The 20213-nt window shown below is 49.5% G+C and overlaps 1 protein-coding gene across 1 annotated transcript in view; it reads left to right on the top strand.

Annotated features, from left to right (window-relative positions):
• LOC125307089 (transcription initiation factor TFIID subunit 4-like) overlaps positions 1–20213 on the top strand; it is a 108623-nt gene that overhangs the window by 63101 nt on the left and 25309 nt on the right. The window contains exons 13-14 of the mRNA XM_048262861.1: positions 1630–1686; positions 13546–13662. Of these exons, the coding sequence (XP_048118818.1) occupies positions 1630–1686; positions 13546–13662 (174 nt within the window). The remainder of the gene's footprint in view (positions 1–1629; positions 1687–13545; positions 13663–20213) is intronic.

Here is a 20213-nt window from a genome sequence, read left to right as displayed (position 1 = left end):
CCTCTCTCTTTAGATTTATGTATGTCTCTCTCTCTCTCCCTCTCTTTCTTTTCTCTCTCTCTCTCTCTCTCTCTCTCTCTCTCTCTCACACACACACACAGATGCCTGTACAGAGCACCGAATCTATCTTAAGGGGATGCATTAGGCATGACTCATGCTGTTGGCAGTCCATCACAGGCCTGTCCATCTGCAGTGCATTCTCAAACACTACACAGATGCCTTGCCTGTGTCACTGAGGATGATGTGTGTGTGTGTGCGTGCATCTATGCATCTATGTTTCGTACCTGTGCTTTTATCTGCAATGGATTAAAAGTAACATGAGAGAATAATGATGGGCCATCCAAATGCTACATGCCTATCAAGCTTGTACCATGAAATCAGTCTGAACAGGCTAATCTTTTAGCAAAGTTGCACAAAAGAGAGCTGCAGCTTCACAAAAGGGCACTAATAAAAAGAATATTGAGTACGAGAGGAAATGATTAGTAATAGAGAGAACTAGACTGAGGAATGGAGAGTGATGAAGGGGCATGAAAAAAGAAGTCTGGGCACTGAGACCGAGAGAAAGAAAATGAGGGATAAACCTCTTACATACAAGATCCAAAACAACGTCAGATTGAAAACGGTCCGTAATCGATAATGAATCACCCCTTTCAGCAATCACAGCAAAGTTCTCTGCTGTAAGTGTCCTCATTTCTACATGTAACAGCATGTTAGAGAATAGTGAGTGCAAACCTCACACAAGACGGAGACAGATTTCTAGTATAGTGACTAAAATAGAGCAATAACTCATGGCATAGTCATAGGTCTCGTGCCAGTTGACCTAGCTATCCTAGCTATCTAATTTTAGCTAAGAGAGCTGTTAACATTCGGCAGTTGCTAAAGTATGTGGATTTGGACTTATTAGCTGCTAAGTTAAATTTAGGTAGTTGGGGGCCAAGCGGTCAAAATTGGCACTGCCTCTCTGAGTTGTTATTCAAAGTGATGGAATGACAGACTAACTTTGCCTGATTAACTGCTCTTGGCTTCTATTCCTATATGATAAATTAACGACTTTGAAAGTCAGTAGAATTGGAACAATAGAGGGAAAAGCAGAGTGTAAGATGGGGGGGAGAGAGACTGAGAGGAGAGGATATGAGATAGAGAAAGAGAGAGAGAGACAGACAGACACAGGGAGAGAAAGAGAGATGTATATCTGACTTGTCTGAGTTTTAGCGTGGCTTTTCTCCCCCACCCCCCTTGCCTGTAGCTGGAGAGGAGGAATTTTTAATAACATCTTTTGATTAGGAGGTGCCGGCGGCGGCTTATTTACGGGCCCGATTTGGAGCAGGAGCAGAGGGCAGGGCCCGCAGGCGGCCCATCGCTCTCCTCTGGGTTCAAACGCGCCGTCCTTGACACCCCACATCCTGTTCCCCCGCTCCCTGCTCCATCCGCCTCTATTTCTGTACTTACCGCAACAGATGAGGGGGTCCTGGAACCAGCTGTTAACCTGTGTCGCTTTTGTCCCCCCACCCTTGTCTCTTCCCTTCTGTCTTCTCTCTCTCTCTCTCTCTCTCATGCTCTTTCTTTCTCTCTCTATCTTATTTTCTCCTTTCTCTTCTCTCTCTTTCCTGCTCTCTTTCCCAAACGCAGAGTCGCTCGAGGCAAGAGGACCCAGAGCAGGCTCGGCTGAAGCAGAAAGCTAAGGAGGTAAGCGCCGTGGAGATCATTACCCTTGACATTTTCACGGCTTCAGCATATTAATTTTTCATGCCGTGCTACATATGTAATGCCATTTAAAATCTGACGAGGAAAAAAATAGAGGGGGATGAGTGAGTGTGTGTGTGTGTGTGTGTGTGTGTGTGGGGGGGGGCTTGAAGAGGGGGGAAAAAAAGTTTGAGGGATGATTTTGGGTTGATTGATGTCCGTACAGGTAACACACTCTCCCTTATGTGTCTGAGGAAAGCTTCTGATTTCCATATGTGACACCCCTTTCATACGCAGATTATTTAGGCACGCCTTCTATTCACCACTGGTTTTTAGACAAAACATTTGCATTTTAAAAGCCATTAGAAACCTTTTCTCGGTGTTGCTGATGCACACACTTCCTCTCTTTCATACATTTACACACACACACACACACACAGACAGCCACATTCTGTTTATTCCTTCAGCTCCAGTAAAACATTCTGCCTTCCTGATGTGAGGAAATCAGGAGTATCCACCATTACACCAGATGTCTGTGTTAAAAGAGAGAGAGAAAAACTTGGACTTGCTTTTATCGTCTAATTATGAAGAAGGCTGCATTACAAGCCCACAAATTCCCAGTGGATGAGGGGAGAAAAAGTAGACCAGTAGTTGTGCTGGGGATGTTCTGCTGGAAAGCCCCGCATGTGTGAGAGAGAGAGTTAAGATTATGGTTGGGAGATGACCAGGGCCTCCATGTGTGTCTTCAGTATGTGCACGTGAACATTTCTGTGCACTTGAGTGTGGTTGTACACTTGCTCTGTGTGATTGTGTGTGTGTGTGTGTGTGTGTGTGTGTGTGTCTGTGTGAGAGAAATACTCTCTCTCTCTTGTGTGTGTGTGTGAGAGAGATGGAAAGAGAGAGAGAAAGAGAGATTGTATGCTTTTCATATGAGTGTGTGTGTGTGTGTGTGCGCGCACGCACACTAGTGTGCTTGTTTACGTTTGCCTGACAGCAGTGGGAAATAAGCCCTGGAAAGACACAAAGTAAGACCCAGATACGGCATCTCTTATAAAACACCATCCCATCAACCTGCAGAGGAGGGCGATGTGATGCTGCTGTTTAGTGTGAAATGAATAGTGTGTAATGCTACTCGGTACAGTAGTTGTTAAAAACAGAAGGAGAGAATAATGAAGGTAGAAAGTTGTGATGACTATGATGTGATGATTTACAATGAGGAGGAGGACGATGGTGACGAAGGTGGTGATGTTGATAAGGAAGATGATGTTCAGGTTGATTTGGATGCTGTGATGTCACCAGTTTGGATGAGGTCATTAATGTAAAAAATCTTGAGCTGAAATAATGACGACAATGAAGACGAAGATTCCATTAGGGAGATCAGCCTGAAAACGGGAGCGAAGTCTCTGAAGAGGCCTGCAGCAGTAGGTGATAAAAATGCTGTCGACGATGGCAGGCAGCTGTCTCCACGATGATGATGTTGATAACGAAAGCTGCCTGATGAAGATGAAAATGCTGGACCTCCATCCACAGCAGGCATCCTCTTCCTCCCAGTCACACACACACACACATACACACACACACACACACACACACACACACACACACACACACACACACACACACACACACACACACACCACCCCCACCTTCTACCAGCACCACCACCACCCTTTCTGTCTTCCTGTTAGTAGATCCTCACCTCCCAACCGGTCCCCTGCATATGCAGATGGAGGGAGGGTGCTAATAGGCTGCGGCGTGGCTGTGCCGGGGGCCTTGTGATCAAAGTGGATCTCCTCCCCGTTAAGTGGCAGCCGGCTCATCATCTGGATGCTGCCAGATTAGCTCCTGTGAGAAGCTCTTTCTCTCTTTTCTCTCTCTCTCTCTCTCTCTTTCTCTCCTGTTCCTCTCTTTCTATCTTCTCTCTTTCTTTCACTTTCTCTCTTTTCTCGCTACGCAGTCAGCAGCTACCGCTCCCGCTCATTTTCACTCGGAATTTTAAAGAGCTTCTCTTTTTCACTTCGCTGAAATTGCGGCTTCATTTAATGTGATGCTCAATCTCTAGTTTTTGGTCTATTTTCTTTCTTTCTCTGTGCCCAGTTTTAACACTCTTCTTTTTTTTCTACCCAGCCCCTGTGTGTGTGTGTGTGTGTGTGTGTAATAGAGAGCAAGAGGAGGATCGAGTGAGAGCCCAAATCTGTCAATATTGCCCCCATCTGGCTTCATCTTTTCTGTTGTTGCCACTTAATTCCTCTTGCTGCCCCTATGGTGTGGCCTGAGAAAAGCACTCCACTTAGACGCCCTCTAACTCACACACACACACACACACACACACACACACAAACGCAGACGCGTACATAGACACCGACACAGACACGCTCACACCCCCACACACCACTTCAAAAGCGGAGTGTGTCGGGGCGATAGCAGATGCATCACCGTGTCAGCGCACACAGACACACACTGCGGCCACAGATTCATCATTCCTGGCCAGTCCCCAGGCCCCACGGGTTGAAGGTGGGGATGGGGGTGGGGGGTCCACTCAGCGTCCAGACGCTGCAATGGAGAACGCAGCCCTCAGAACTGACCACAGGTTTGAGAAACGCCCTGCCAGAGGCCTTTGGAGTTATATCCAGGAAGGAAAAGGAGTTCTGTGGTCGCCCTTCGTCCATGGACTGACCCAGTTGATTAAACTCATTAGATGTACGTTACTTCCTGGTTGTGGGGGAAGAAAATTGTCCCCTCCTTCAAGTCCAGATGCATTTCTGCGGGGGCTTGATAAAAGTAATTTCAGCCTCCGATATGAGATGCCGAAAACCTAATAGAAGTAGTACAAATTTAGATGTGCTTTAGAATGTCCATAAAGCAGAAAGGTTAAACCTCATCAAGTTAAACCTTTTGGTGGTGTGTTTAGTATGTCACTTTCAAGGACACTTAAAAATGTTCCAGCTTGGACAGCTCATTGTTCATGGTTTGTTGGATACGTTTTTTTGAACCTTGAATATCTGCAACACCTAAGATGGAATGAGTTAATGAAGAACTTGGTCCACTGTAGTGTCTCAACTGTTGCACCCCAAATCTCTTCACCAGTAGGAATGGAAACCACTGTCCACGCACAACTAGCCAGCTAACTGTGTCTGACTGACTGGCTTTGAAACGCAATAGTGTTGTAAGAGCAACACAGTGCGAACTGTGATGGGTAGCGAGGCTGTTCCATCGCTATCTTTCTCCTTCTGTCAACTCTGTAGGCCTCTGATGTAAAGCACAACACACACAAAGTCTCGCTAACTCCACAGCTGTGTCGAGGAAAGGGATCTGGGCGCTTTGAAGAGCCCTTGCTGCAATCTTCAATTCTGCGCCTTTACTGAATGACATCTCAAGCCCAGTCAGTTTTTCCACCCCTCCCTTTCTTTCTCTCTTTCTTTCTGTCTTTCTTTTTGTCTTGCTTTGCCTTTCTTTCTCTCCTCTGCTCTCTCACTCTGTCTATCCATCCATCCATCCGCAGTGATGCTTTGTCCTTGCAGCAATGCTCTGCTTTTGTAGCTGGGAGTGATCCCAGCCTCGTGTGAGAGAACGGGAGAGCTGTCCGATGGGACTCTCTGCAGCTTTTTGTTAGAATAATTTTCCTCAAATATTTTTCCACCTCGGGCGCTTTGGAGGCATGTGTGTATGTGCGTGCATTTTTGTGTGTGTGTGTGTGTGTGTGTGTGTGTGTTGCCTCATTTGCTCGCTGGTGTGTGTGTGTGTTGCCGGCATTGCATATGAAGCACACACTGCATTCTGTGCCGCGGTTGCCTCTGTCTGCCTCACCCACACAGTCCCAATTACAGGGGCATATGGTGTAGTGTGTGTATACATCTATTTGCCCAAAAGGCCATGTGTGTTTCAACAAGGGTCTGCCATGTGACAGCTATGTCACTGAGCCAGCATGTCAAGAACTGGAATGTGTGTGTGTGTGTGGAGACTTCAGATTGTATTGGGAAGGCCTTATGGTGAATGGACACCTTACAAGGAATTGGCATCGGCAAATGAGTCAGAGTTGAAGTGAGAAACATAGTGGGTTTGTAGTGTTTGTTTCTCTGCATAGCAGCGTTACTGATATCATCCTGATTTGTCCGTTCTCTGTGCTGCCTCAGACAGAGCATGATGGCAGCCTGCATGTAAACTACTCCTGGTTGTTGTGCTAAAGGTGCGCTGGTGTAGGCCAAATGCTGGAATCCTGCGAATCGTACAGGAAATTGATGGAGACATCATCTGATTCGGTGCACCAAATGTAGTCTCAATCACCAGCCTCACAATTATGTTGAACAATTTTGGAAGGACTCCTAAAGGTTCCATAACTCTGTTTTGATGAGGAGGGTGTGGAGGACAGCTGAAGATTAAACGGACCCTCTGTGACGCAGGCGAGCACACAAGGCCTGCCAGCTGGAACCAGTGGCCAGTGCATGGCTCTCCCTCTCCGAAATGTCCAACCTTTGCTACTGCTGAGTTTATAAGCGTCGACTATAAATGTTTTATGTGTGTCGCTAAACACAGTCCTAACTCTCGTCCCCTGCTTGTCTTCGGACTGGGCTCCTGCCGCTCGTTTCTGCCGCTCGTTTCTACCGTCGAGGCCGTCACAGCACAGGGGGACAGGACGCGTTGGCACATCTCTCCCGTTTCCTCTCCTCCGCCTCCCACAAGACTCTGATTATCATTTACATTAATGGAGATATCCATTACAGTTACAAATGTACTGCGAATGTCTTTTTAATTGCCCATTGTGTTTTCAGTTTAATTATTTGATAGATCAAAGCTGGTTATTTAATTTTTAATTAAAAGTATCACATAATAAAGATGTGTTTTGAAGACAAAATGTGCATAGGCTAAATAAAGGGGTGTTCTGACTATTTTTATTTGTTACTTTGTTGTTGGCGCTCTCGCCTTCACTTCTTCTTTCTCTGGTTTTTTTTCCTCAAGTCATATCACAAGGAAAAAAACAGCCCCAGCTTTTAAAAATACCTTTGGTGTTCCTGTGTGTTTTCCTATATTACAAAGTGCCATAATGAGAGAGGAGAAGAGAACAACAAAAAAGGGAGATTTGCCTGCGAGCGAGATAGCAGCGTTGGCTCGGTGGTGGAGGGCCGGCGTCGGAGCCCCGTAAGGAGAACACTTCTCTTTGTGCTCGCACTCCCTGGGACTCTGGCACCAAGGGAATTGGGTACAAGGAGCTACGCTCGTGGCGAGCTGCCAGCCTGCCTTCCCTGCCTGGGACGAAGGAGAGGAGAGAGGGAGCGAGGAACGCAGAGGAGAGGAGAGGAGATGGGAGGACGGGTTTGAGTTACACAGTTGCCAAACGAGGAGGGAAAGCAAAGAATTGCAACTCTTAACTCGGAACACACACGCATGCACACACACACACAAACCCACACACCCACACACTCAGCCCACCTCTGACCCTGTGTGCCTTCCATTCCACCTTTTGTGTATATATGTGTGTGTGTGTGTGTGTGAAAGTAAGCGTGCCCAGATCCTCCTCTGCACCTCTGAGCTCTTAGGCCAGATCAGCAGCTCAGAGGCTGGTGGGAGGGGAGGGTGCAGGCGGCACGAGGAGGGAGGGGAGGAGGGGGCAGATGGAGGGGGTGCAGGGCGCCTTTGTGAGGTGATTCTAAGTGTGCCAGCTCTGCCCGCATGTTTCCATTAGATTGTCATGTTGCCTAATTAGAGAGAGGCGGCATGATTCACCTTGTTAATTAGAAGGACTTGCACACCAAGAGCCCGGGGGCTTCAGGCACAGAGAGAGGGGAAGGGAGTTCGAAAGGAAGAGGAGCCCAGCGTTACTGCCTCCAGTCTCCCTCCATCTCTGAAGCTTCTCCTCTCATCTACCTTCAGTTTTTTTCTCCTCTCTTTCCTCCTCCTCTCCTTCTTCTTCTCCTCCTCCTTCTTCTTCTTCTTCTTTTTTTGATTTGGAAATGAATAAATCATCGGTGCAGTCCTCCTCTCACCGTGCGCGATCTGGGTTCACATCTTCGCCGGGATGCAAATTACATGTGATCAATAGCAGGTGACGAGCACTGAATCTCACTTATGGTAAAAAGAGAGGGGTGAAGAGAGGCGGAGAGACGGAGGGAGAAGAGTGCTAGCCCAAGCAAGGAGGAATGTGCAGGGAGGAGAAGGAAAAAAACACAAAAGCGAACGAAACATTTTCAAGTGGGGAACACTTTCCCCTTAGATCAGCATTATTTTTAATGATCAGCTCCAGTGTCGACGCGGTGCGTGGCAGCGGGCGCGATGTGAAGTCTGCCTTTAAATGTGCTTATCAGGGCCTTTCCAGCGCGGCACTGCTTAACCCCGCGTACCTCGCAAGCGTTCAGATGCTCCACCGTCATGGCCCCCTGCTCACTGACACCACCACCACCACCACCACCACCTTCACCGCCTCGTTATTTCAACCTCATTAGCATGCGGCACGTAGCGCAAGGTCGTGTGTCGTACACACACTTTTAGCGCCTCTTAATTTCTGCAAATAAGATGCGTATGAATATGAATGTGTGTGTGTGTGTGCGCGTGTGTGCTTGCATGAGGTCAGAAAGACCATGCACTCTTAATGACCTGTGCCTGGAGAGAAGCTTCTAGCACTGAATAATTGGTGGTTGGCCCCTTGACAACAGGTCTGGCGCGCCCAAGCCCTTTCAGAGCACCAGAGAGGGAGAGAGAGAGATCTGAGTTAGTCTCTCGCCAGTCTGTGAGGCTCATATGTTGAGGGTTCTCCACAGACACTCTCTCTCTCTCTCTCTCTCTCTCTCTCTCTCTCTCTCTCTCTCTCTCTCTCTCTCTCTCTCTCTCTCTCTCTCTCTCTCTCTCTCTCTCTCTCTCTCTCTCTCCTCTCTATTCTCTCGTTTTTCCTCTCTCATTCTCTCTTTCTGTCCCCTTTCTCCCCTGCGGTCACGTCTTTGAAGGGTGTTTTGCTGAAGTTGGCAAGGACGGAAGTGTCAGCATGGCACAACAAGCTGCCGGGCGCACACCTGGCCCGCCTCTCCCTTTGGTTGGGCTGGAGAAAAAGGGCATCGGCATCATTTCAAACAATATAGTCCCTGTTTTATATATAAATGTGCAATCAAGAGAAGCAGGTATAGGAGCAGGTATAGGCTATCTTAATGTATAGGATTGACATGATGGCATTAACCAATCTGATAGACTGATCACCTAAGTGACTCTAGGCTTGTGTCTGAGTACATGTTTGCATTCCAGTGTGTGTTCTGTGTCCCTGTTAAGCCAGCACATGGAACCGAGCGTCACTAAATAATTGAGTAAATGAAAGTTAATGTAATTAACTGTTCTGTATTAATTAGTTGGCAAGGGAGGGTGCTGGCACACGTAGCACCATATCACACCATCTCGTGTTTGAAGGCCACCCCTTTTCTGTGCTCTCATCTCTCCCCCACCCCCATCTCCCCACTGGCCTGACCTCTGTCGGTGGAGGAGCCAGAGGCGGAGTGTGAGCCTGTGTGCGTGCACAGTCCAGACACACACACACACACAGGATGCAAAAGGAGCCCACAGCTTGCAGATGTTCCTGCAGAAGTGCCTAGATGCCCCGGAAGCAAAGTGTGCGCGAGGCAGCTTTGTAAGGAAATGGCCGGGTGAAGCCCTGAACACACGCACGCACGCACGCACACACGCATAAACTCACACTCTCTTACACCCATCCATGTGACCCCTCTGTGTGTGTGTGTGTGTGTGTGTGTGTGTGTGTGTGTGTGTGTGTGTGTGTGTGTGTGTGTGTGTGTGTGTGTGTGTGTGTGTGTTTTATGTCCCTGAGGACGGGGAGTCGGGAGGGTTGAGGATCATCATCGGACCCCTGACGGTTTTCTTTATCCCCCCTTCACTTGGGCTGCCACCCCCTCCCGCACCCCCTTCCTCCTCCTCCTCCTCCTCCTCCTCAACGTCAGGCTCACACATGCGTTCCGCTCCACCAAGGACATCTGTCTGTTACTGTCTGCAAAGCCTGGGGCAGGCCTAAGGGGCAAATGGGTGTGTGTGTGTGTGTGCGTGCATCTGCAAGAGGAGCCTTTGTTAGAGCTGCAGAGACAGAGAAGGGCAGGTTGCCTGTCAGGATGTTGTTTTTCTGCCTCTGTCGGTCTCTGTGTAGGGGCATTAGGGGGTATTACTAACCAAACCGGGGCCAGATCTGGATGCTAACCGCCATTGATCTGGTCATTATAGGCTACTTCCCACCGCTCATATTGCAGCTCTCCATTGCTTCTCAAAAAACAGGATGTTGTGTTATTTATAGCAGGATGTTGTGTTATTTATAGCATAGCATTGCACAGACACTATTTGTCCTGATTAGGCTGATTTGGTTGACTGTAGAAATTGTGTTATGGTCTTTACTGACAGTGTGTTCACTTATTATTGAACTTTTTTTATAACATTACCAGCATTTGTGATTTTTTTTAGTGATTGCATGCTAGTGTTCTCACACACTCGCAATGCCATGGCCGCACACACATGTATATAATCTTACTCTGGGTAGAATGTTGCATATGCTGCATCCCCTTGGGCAGACACACACACACACACACACACAGTGTCTGACTACGTGAGTGACGGTGTTTATGAAGCCCGTGGAGATGCAGGGAGGCTTTCTCGTGCTTCTTCCTCAGAGCCATTGGTGTCCCCTGGAAACAAACGCCTGCAGTCACAAAGTAATTGCACTGGGGCCGTAAATACTCTGTGTTCATTTGAACCGCCAGCCCCCGTCCCTCTTTTCCAATCTGAGGCGCAGATATAGATGAGTGCGCTAGGGATGCTGTGGCGAGACTCGGACATGTCCTGCTGGCCGTGACCTTTGGAAAGCCATTTCAGCTTACAAGCATGACGTCCTGCCCCTCAAAGGCCAGTCAGGGCCAAAGCCTTCTCTGGTATTTAAGTAAAGCTTGGGGGGGTAGCGCATATTCCAGCGCCTGTATTGATTGAACTCTCCAGATCTATATTTCTAATGCCTATTAGAGGTAGGGGAAAAATGAACATATGGTGGGTGGTCTTACAGTACGTATAGTGAGTTTTGGTGATGTGTTTTTTTTTTTTAATGAGACCTTTGATGGTCACAGCATTGAGCCGTGCAGATATTTTAGCTTTCAACCTTTACAGTAAAATGTAGGCTACTGGTAGTTGTGAGATAATCAATAAGTTATTTAGCAGATATAATTTATTTGGGGTAATTCGGCCATGTTTGGTATACACAGTCGTGTAGGTCCAGTCAGTCTTCAACACACAGTGTAGTTGCGAAGCCTAGACCTGCTCAACAGATCTCTGCTGCTCTGTACTGCGTAGTGCCTAAACCCATGTTACAGACCTGTCAGTCTGTCTTGCGTCTCCCAACCATCACCAGCCATCTTTCAGTGGCATTGATCGCATGCTGACAACAGTGCTCTGCAGATGGCGCAGAGTGCGTCTGCGTGCATCACAGCACCATAAATCTGCCCACGCAGACTGTCCCCCGTGGGCGTTCGCTGCCCGAGACCTGGTGCCAGCTGATGGGCAGAGATGGTATCCTGGCATTCTGGCATCCTGGTGCCAGCCACGCCACGGTACCTTACTGCCACATCCCCTGGAGTGGCACAATACCACTGGATTAGAGTGGGGTGCGATTATCTGTTGGGGTTCGGTCCGAGGCAGGGGCCCTTGTGCCATGGGAGTGCCAGCGTGTCTGTTGTGTGCCTCTCGCATGACTCTGGTGCCCGCATGTGTGTCTCTGTGGCGACTGCGATTGTGACAGCTAGCGATTTCTGATTAACATAAACATACCCTCTGAGCTCGTCACCCCTCCGGCTGAGCCATGTCAAGGCAGGGACAGAAAGGCTCATCTCCAAACACAATTTTGGCCCAGAGGTCAGTGTCTGTACCGTATTGCTTATCATGCTGCTATATGCAAGAGTTCAAAACAGTTCAAAATGGATGGGACTCAACTACCTCCGTATCCCTGTACCTTTACTGACTTTAAGCAAGGCATAGCAGCTCAAAGATTATGGCCTGATAATCTTTGATCAAGGTTAGATCATCTTTAATCTTAGATCATGGTTTGAGTATCTACCATTTCTTATGAAAAGTACAGGCAACATTGTATTGTAGACTGCTGTTGATGAAAGCGTCTGCAAAGGGAATAAACATAAATACATGTGCATGTAATTGCATAGCCTTGGCTGACTGCTCCCCAGCGTCTCTTGAGGGTCTGGCCCATAGAGAGCATCCCTGTGTTTGGATGCAAGAGTTTGTGTGTGTGTGTGTGTGTGTGTGTGTGTGTGTGTGTGTTTATTTGAGCTTGAGCTGTCAGCGGGGCGGGGTGCTTCGGCTCGTCTGCCTGTTGCGGTGATGGGAAGTGGCATCCCCCCTAAAGGCCAGCCTGGGCCAGAGGCGCTGCCAGTGTGTGTGACGCCACGGCAACGGGCCTGCACCACTCTCCCTGCTCTGCACAACCAACGCCAATGTCCGTCTGCACCCTCCTGACAACCTTACAGAATAGCATAACTGGACACTAGCTCTACTTTAGCTCACAGTACACTGAGATTTTGAGAGGCATGCATCGATTGTTCCCTTTTAATTTTACACACACACACACACTCACACTTACCCTACCCCTACACACAGTGAGGCAGGCCCTCCTAAAACTCCCTGCTGTGTCGGGTTCACATTGTCTGTGTGTGTATGTTTAGTGTGTGGAGGTTTGCTAGTGTTTAGGTGTGTGTGTGTGTGTGTGCAGGCAGGCTTGATGCCCTCTGTGCCATGTCCTGGGGGCTCTCACACGTCCGGCCGGCAGAAAGGCCAGCTCCCAGTCACGCTGTTCCACCAATCCTCTCTTTCACCTCTCTCCTCCCCTCCCTCCCTCCCTCCCTCCCTCCCTCTCTCTCTCCCGTCTCTTTCTCGCTCTCCCTCCCTGCGGCCACCCATGACATTACCTGGGGCGTCGCGCCTCCCCTCACAAATCACGACGGGAGAAATCACATCAGAGCATGTGACCGTGCCACCGAGGAGGCACAGCACAGCCCAGCCACACACACACACACACACACACACACACACACACACACACTGGCAGCCCAACGCCTGACAGCACACTGCCATTTTAGAGCAGAGAGGCCTCTCCTCAGGCAAGCCGCAAAATGGCCGCTGCAGAACCAACATGGCGGACTCTCTGAGCTGCCAGGTCGTTAGTGAGGCTCCAGATGAGATCCTGTGTGTGGGCACAACCGGTCGGGCTCACGGGGTATGGCACAGGTGATGCCACTGTCTCACGGGGCATGGCACAGGTGATGCCAATGTCACGTCTCTGATGCCTAGTATAACACTAGCTAGCTTTGGCGATTGAATAAAACACAAATGGAATGCATGTTAGGAAATGATACACAAGTAAAAGCTGTAGCCGAGTGTCTCACGGCTCTGATCCTGTGGGGGATGTTGGGGGACGGTTGGGTTGTTTTATCATTCTTTGCCTCCTGGGCTTGCTCCAGTCCAGCCTGGAAACAGGAAGCAGAATATGCTGCTGGTGTGACTGAAGATGTCTCGCTGTGAAATGGCTCCTGCTGCCATGGCTAGGTATCAGGGAGGGAGATGATAGGAATGGATTTGCTCATGAGAAGGCTTTTTGCTCGTACCATCTGTGCTCTGGTGATTTAAGTTGTTGTGTTATCAATTCACTTGGAGTTCTCAAAGTGTTGCCAGATGAAATTAACCTGATGGCATTTCTCTCTCTCTCCCTCCCTCTCTCTCTCTCTCTCTCTCTCTCTCTCTCTCTCTCTCTCTCTCTCTCTCTCTCTCTCTCTCTCTCTGTCTGTCTCTCTTTCTCTCTCCCTGCTTCCTGTCCTTTCCGGAATCTTCTCCCCTCAGATGCAGCAGCAGGAGCTGGCCCAGATGCGACAGCGGGACGCCAACCTGACCGCGCTGGCCGCCATCGGCCCCCGCAAGAAGCGCAAGATGGACTCGCCGGGGGCGTCATCGTCAGGGGTAAGAGGTAAGACAACGCCCTCCAAACCAGCCCTCTGTACCCTTTACACTCCTCCTGCAGGCGGCTATCCTGATATCCCAGAGTCCTCTCAGTGTCCTCACAGTTCCCCCTTGGCCCTGGTCACTCCTCACGGCCGCCCCCCTCCGAGCTTGGCTGATCCGTCTAAGTCGAAGAGTCCTGAGAGGGGAGGAAGTCTGTGTGCCTGTGCTGTTTCAACCCTCCGGGGGTAGGTCCTCCTGTTCCTTTCCCAGCACTCACTGCTCCTTCACTTAGAGAGAGGGAGAGAGAGGGAGGGAGAGGGGGAGAGAGAGAAAGAAAGGTTCCTGTGTGTAATGATTTATCCAAGAACAGTCAGCCTGATGGCACTGCTGATGTGGGAGTGATAACTGAGAGAGGTGGTTTCAGGTCAGTGTATAATTTGATCAGGAGCTGTTGAGTGATCAGGGTTTGTAGAGTACGACTAGTGGCAGGTCAGTGAGAAGTTAAATACGAGGGAAGTGCCTAGGGTTGTTTTGGTGATGGGCGCTCATTTTTTTTTTGGTCCAAATGATATCAGAAAAGTCAAGTATCTTAACATAATACCAGGTATGTAAGAGCAGTGTATACACTGCATGCTGTATGTTAATCCTTAAAGACTGAGCAGGTGTCTGCAGCATCAAGCAGGCGTTGATGACTGTGTTCCTGTTCCTGGTCTTGCTCAGTCAAGGAGACTGGGATCAGGAGGCCATGGACAGAGTGTCTGAAGCATTGTTCCCAAGCGCACCCAGCCAGCTCCTTCAGACAATGAGAATGAGTTGTTCTGATATCTCCTCCAGTTGTGTCATGAGCCAATAACTCTCTCTCACACACTCACACACACACACACACACACACACACACACACACACAGACTTTTTTTTCTCAATTTTCTTTCTTCCATGTCTTGCTGTTTCTCCCTCTCTCCCTCTTTAGCACCGAGGCCAAGTTCGCTGCCAGGCCACTTCTTGCTTCTCTTCCTCTCGCTTGTTTCTCTGTCCTCCGTTTTAAGGGTCGCGCTTGCGCTGCCGAAAGGGTCACTCACATTTTCATTTCCTCTTACGTCCAGTTTGGAGAAGGGGTGGGAAAAAAAGCCATGGGTTGCCAGAACTGTGCAAGAAAAATCCCCCCCTCCCTCCCTTTTCTCCTCCCTCTTTCCAGCCTTTCTTTAAGTCGGGTCTTACGTTGAAATTTGAACGGGTGCCAGGTTGGCTATTATTCCCTAATAGCGATGGCTGCCAGTGTAAGGCTTTTGGGAAACGCCGGAAAACAAACATGCTAGAGGTGTTCCTCTCCGGTTCTGTCCGGCTCGCTGGAAACACGTGAAGTTACACACGGTATTGACGGGGGCCTATGCATGTTGCCGCTTTCCCATGTGCTCGACTAAATATGGTCTCAATTACGAAGGCTTATAGTTTTAGCAAACATCGTTTCCCATCGGAATCAGGTTTACCCGAGAGGGAAAAAAAGCAAAATGGCAGGAAAAGAAAAGCAAATCTTATGGATTAATTCATACACTCATTGCAGGACTACAGTGCTTGTGTAGTCAAGCAGAAACGTCAAAACTTTTGCACCGAGAATTTCAGTGACTATTAAGATTCAGAAAGAGTGGTCTGAGTAATCCTGTGAATATGATAAACTGTGTTTAAAGAGACAAAAATCCCTGAACTCTCAATGCAAATTGGTCATTTTAATAACCTGCTTATTGGGTTGTATGTTCGCATCATGCGCTTAGCTGCAATCTGTTAGGGGGGGGAAAGCGAGTCACACACAACGTGTCCGTGAACCACGGGAAGCATAAATAACAAAATAAAAGCATTACTTCTGCTGCTTGAGTGTGTGCCTCGCCTCGACCCCTCCCTTCCCTCCTCCTCACCCACACACCGCCCCTGCAATGGCAGTGCCCCCTATCACTGGACAAAGCTCGCCATGCTCAATGAAGGAGCAAACACCAAATAAATAAATAAACAGTCACACACCATCATTTTAAAAATCCACTTGATTCTTTATTTCCCTCTGTTTTTCTCCCCCAGCGGCCATTTTCTTTTTTCTTCTTTTTCTTCATTCCTCATGGTTCCCTCTTTCTTCTCCTCCTCTTCTCCTTCCGCCATCTTCCTGTCCGTGGGTAATTAGTAGAAGAACCTAATGATGTGTGGTCCCTGCGCCATACGGTGCGAATGAACAAGGGATTGTGGCGGAGGAGTGGAAAGAGAGAGGTGGGGGTGTGTATATGTATATATATATATATATATATATATATATATATATATACATATGTGTGTGTGTGTGTGTTGGGGGCGGAGAGGTGGGGGGGTGTCTTAACTTCTTTTCACCACCACCTCCCCCCTCCATCATACACCCACCCACCCACTTCCCCTCCTCTCCGCTCCTCTCCTCTCCTCTGCTCTGCTCTGGTTGAGGCAGGCTGGCGGGGGCTGTAGCTGGGGATGGAGATGTGGGGATGGGACCAGGGTGGTTTGCCGGCGGCCATCTCTTTTTCCCTTCTGCAGAGCAAAGTGAATGTGACTTTTCTAAGGGGGTCACAGGATGCCCCCAGGCCCCCTAGCTGCGTGCTGGACGGCGGCCCGCTCTCAGCTTCACTGTGGGGCTTGTCATAGATTTCATCTGCACAGCAATGAGCCGCGGGGGGGTGGGGGGCAGGGGGGGCCGCAGGGGTGGAGGGAGGGAGGGGGGGTGGGGGCAGGGCGGTTTGGAGGGGGGTGGGGGCAGGGCGGTTTGGAGGAGGGGGGGGCGAGCGCAGGCTTCCTGCATTATGGAGGCCCACACTGATTATTTTTCCCCCACCGCCGACATCACATCCTGAGCCGAGCGAGCCCAGCCGCCCTGGCTGCATTAAGGAGGGCCCGCGGAACAGACAAAGGCGCGCCTTTAAGCGGCCCGAAATTAAGGAAGAGGAGTAATGACCTTACTGAAACGAAAGAAAACAGAGAGGGAGAATGAGGGAGGGAATGAGAAGGGGAGGGGGGAGGGGACCATTAGCCAGAGTTTGTAAGGAAACGAAAATGAGTGAATGAGAAGGAAGGGATGGAGAAGGGGAGAGATCCGTGATTGAAAAAGAGAAAACGAGTGAGAGAGAGAGAGAATATGAACCGTATAAACTATAAACGTGTGAGTGGATGAGCGGTCTCGTTGGAGCACCTCCTGCAGGTCCCCCTTCTGGAAACGGACGCACCCTGTCGGTGATCGCTGCTGGTTGGGGTTGGTGCTCCACCCCCCCCTCCCTACTCTCTCCTCTCTCCTTTCTTCCTCCACCCGGCCACTCCTCCTCCACCTCCCTCTATCCTCTTCATGTTGGCTTGGTGGAGGCAGTGCCTGAACGCAGATAGCCAGAGGGCCTGAAACTGATAGCCAGCAAGAGCTGTGTGTGTGTGTGTGTGTGTGTGTGTGTGTGTGTGTGTGTGTGTGTGTGTTTGTCTGCAGCCTGATCTCATCTGCAGGAAGGGAACAAAGGGGTCTTGCAAGGCTCCGCAGGGCGGATTAGTTTCAAGCAAAGGCAGGAGCACGGGGTGTTTTTTCCTCCTCTCTTTTTCTCCTACTCTTCAGGAGAGGGGCACAGAGCGGCCTGCTGTGGCCCCTCGATGGGGCCCCCCAGCGCTGACGAAGGGCCACACCAACTTGCACCCCCGCCTCCCTCCTAGTCACAGCACCCCACACCAGCGCCCGAAACATGCCCGCACTCACAGCACAACACAGGCTTTTGAAGTGCAGTACAAAAGCACTGAGCTTTAGAAGAAGAGGATAGAGAGGGAAGGAGGGAGGGAGAGAGAGGGGGAATGAAAGAGAGGAGGAGTGAAAGAAGATGGAGAGAGTGAAGGAAAGAAGCAGGAAGTGTTTTGGGGAGTCGAAGAGCAGGGCAAGGAGAGGTGAGTGATGTTTACTTCATTATCACAGTCTCGCCCACGCTGAGGTAAGGTGTGTGTGTGTGTGTGTGTGTGTGTGTGTGTGTGTGTGTGTGTGTGTGTGTGAGAGAGAGTGAGAGAAAGAGAGTGTGTGACTGACTGAATGTGTGTTTGTGTATGTATGTGTCTGTGTGCCTGTCTGCCAGTCAGTGGAGTAGCCAAGTGCTGATTGAATGTTAGAATAAAGGTAGCTAGCAGGTAGCATGGAGACTAGGTGTGGCAGAATGTAACTTCTCCCACCAGCTTACTATCCAAAGCACTATAGCCATGAGAGTCTTTCACCCTACTGTATCCCCTCTCACTGTAACCCCCCCCCCCCCCCCTTTCAGTGTATCCCGTCTAACTGTACCCCCCCCCCCCCCCCCCTGCCCCTCACCGTGTCCTCTCACTGTAACCCCCTCTACTGGGTTCTGCAGGTCTGTGGCCTAGACTGTGGGTGGGAAGCTGGTGACTAGCTCCTGCTGGTTGATCGGTGATGCTCTCTGGCGGAGTGGCGATCGGAGGGTAAAAGGTTAGGATCAATAGCCTGTGCTTTTTCTGGCGTGTCGTGGTGGAGAGCTTCAGTGTCGTTGGCGGAGAGCTGCTGTTGAATAAATTCTCCTCCGAGCTCTACCGCATTCATCCGCCTCAGACCAGGCCCCTGTTTGCATGGGAAATATGAACTAGCCTGTAGCCGCCTGTCGCAATCACTATCGCTCAAGCCCTTCATCACATCAAAGAGAAATGCTGAAGAGAATCTGTCGTTTGCTGAACAGGGACTAAACTATCTGAACTTGTCGGACACTGTCGCCAAATCCACGCCTGCGTGCCAGCATGCGAGAGGGAGCGGAGGAGAGCAAACAGGGTTGGGTGCTTTTGTTATGGCAGCGGTCCGTTTCTTCTTCCTTTGGATATTCATTTCACCTTTTTCGCTTTGAGAGGGAGGGAAGGACTAGATCAGAAAAACTAGAGAGAGATGCAGAGAGAGAGAGTGGAAAAAGAAAGGGGTGAAAAAGAGAACAGACAGGAAGAAAATGAGAGGGGAGTGGAGAGTAAGAAAGAAAGAAAGAGAGAGGAAAAGGCAGAAAGAGGGAGGGAGGGAGAGAGAGAGAGAAAGGGAGAGAGAGAGAGAAAGGGAGGGAGCACAAGGAAAACTGATGCCCTTTCCTGCAGCGAAATTAACAGGAGTCACGTGGAAAACAATCTGAGCCTAGAATGAAGGGGGAGCCATTAAAATGCGCCCGGGGCTATGGACTGCACCCAATATCACTAAAGCCGCACTCTCTACAGATGTGGAGGCTGGCTCGCAGGCAAACGAGGCTCTGTTCTATAGCTACAATTAAAATCATCCTCTCTGCCAAAAAGAGGAACGGGGGGGCAGAGAGGCGGACGGGAACATCAAAGACAGATTGAAATGTGTAGTTGGTAATAAGAGTGGTCTCTCTGCCCCCAGGGTCTCCATGCTCCCCCTTGTTAATGAGAAATTTTGACCTCTGGTTTGTAAGTTAAACTTGTAATCTCGGTTAATGAAGTAAATCAATCCCAACTTGGAGTGTGCCGTCGTTTCTGCAAACCACCAACCCCCTTCACACACACACACACACTAAACACATGCATACACACCACAACTGGCCAACCAGCTATTCAACTGACCAGCCCACCCAACACCCTTGCTCACACTCACACACACTCATACTTGCATACAGATACACACACACACACACACTAGTATTTTCTGTTCCACTCATCTTGTTGTCCCTCCTTAGAGCACTGCCCACGAGTAAATGGCCATGTCTTCAGCCAGACAAACAGGAAAGCTAGACGGAGCGAGAGGGGGAGAGAGAAAGGGGAGAGAGAGAGAGAGAGAGAGAGGGAGGGAGTGGGAGAGAAAGGGAGAAAGGGAGAGAGAGAGAGAGGGAGTGGGAGAGAAAGGGAGAGAGAGAGAGAGAGAGAGAGGGAGGGAGTGGGAGAGAAAGATGTGTAGGGAGAGTGGGGGGTGGGGTGGGTCCAGAGGGGTAGGGGACTTGCTGGCCATTGGGGCGTCCTCCTTAGCTATCTCTCTCCCTCCTCCCTCCTTTTTCTCTATCACTTCTTCTTCTCCCCCCCCTCTCCCTGCCATGTGGAAGACCAAACGGCGCTGTTGGCTACTGGCCTTGCACTTTTCACGTCTAACACACATTCTTAGCATGTGCAATACAAAAAAGAATGGATTTCTTGTACATACACATGCACACACACACACACACACACACACACACACACACGCATGTAACCTATGCTAGTATGATTCTGTGCTATACACTTGAGTATACAGTATATCCTTTTGTGAGCATGAACATGCACACACTGACACATGTCTATACAGTGCATGTTTGTAGAGCTAGAGAGACATCACCCCCCCACACACGCTTAATCACAGCCCCAGATCACACAGCGATACATCAGAACCAAACAGGGGAGAAACTTCTGCCTATATTTTGACATTACTTAACTATTTGTTGTATTCACACACGCACACACACACACACACACACACTGAGCTATATGTTGATGTGTTTAGGGCTAAGTGTTCTGACCCTTTGTTCCTGTGCTCACCCCTCACCTCGGCCACTCAGCGGAGCTGCATGAATTAAACA

Source organism: Alosa alosa, chromosome 14 (genome assembly GCF_017589495.1).
Source record: "Alosa alosa isolate M-15738 ecotype Scorff River chromosome 14, AALO_Geno_1.1, whole genome shotgun sequence".
In the NCBI taxonomy this organism is placed as follows: Eukaryota; Metazoa; Chordata; class Actinopteri; order Clupeiformes; family Clupeidae; genus Alosa; species Alosa alosa.
Note: the sequence above shows the minus strand (reverse complement) of the source record. Positions and strands in the feature narration are given on the sequence as shown.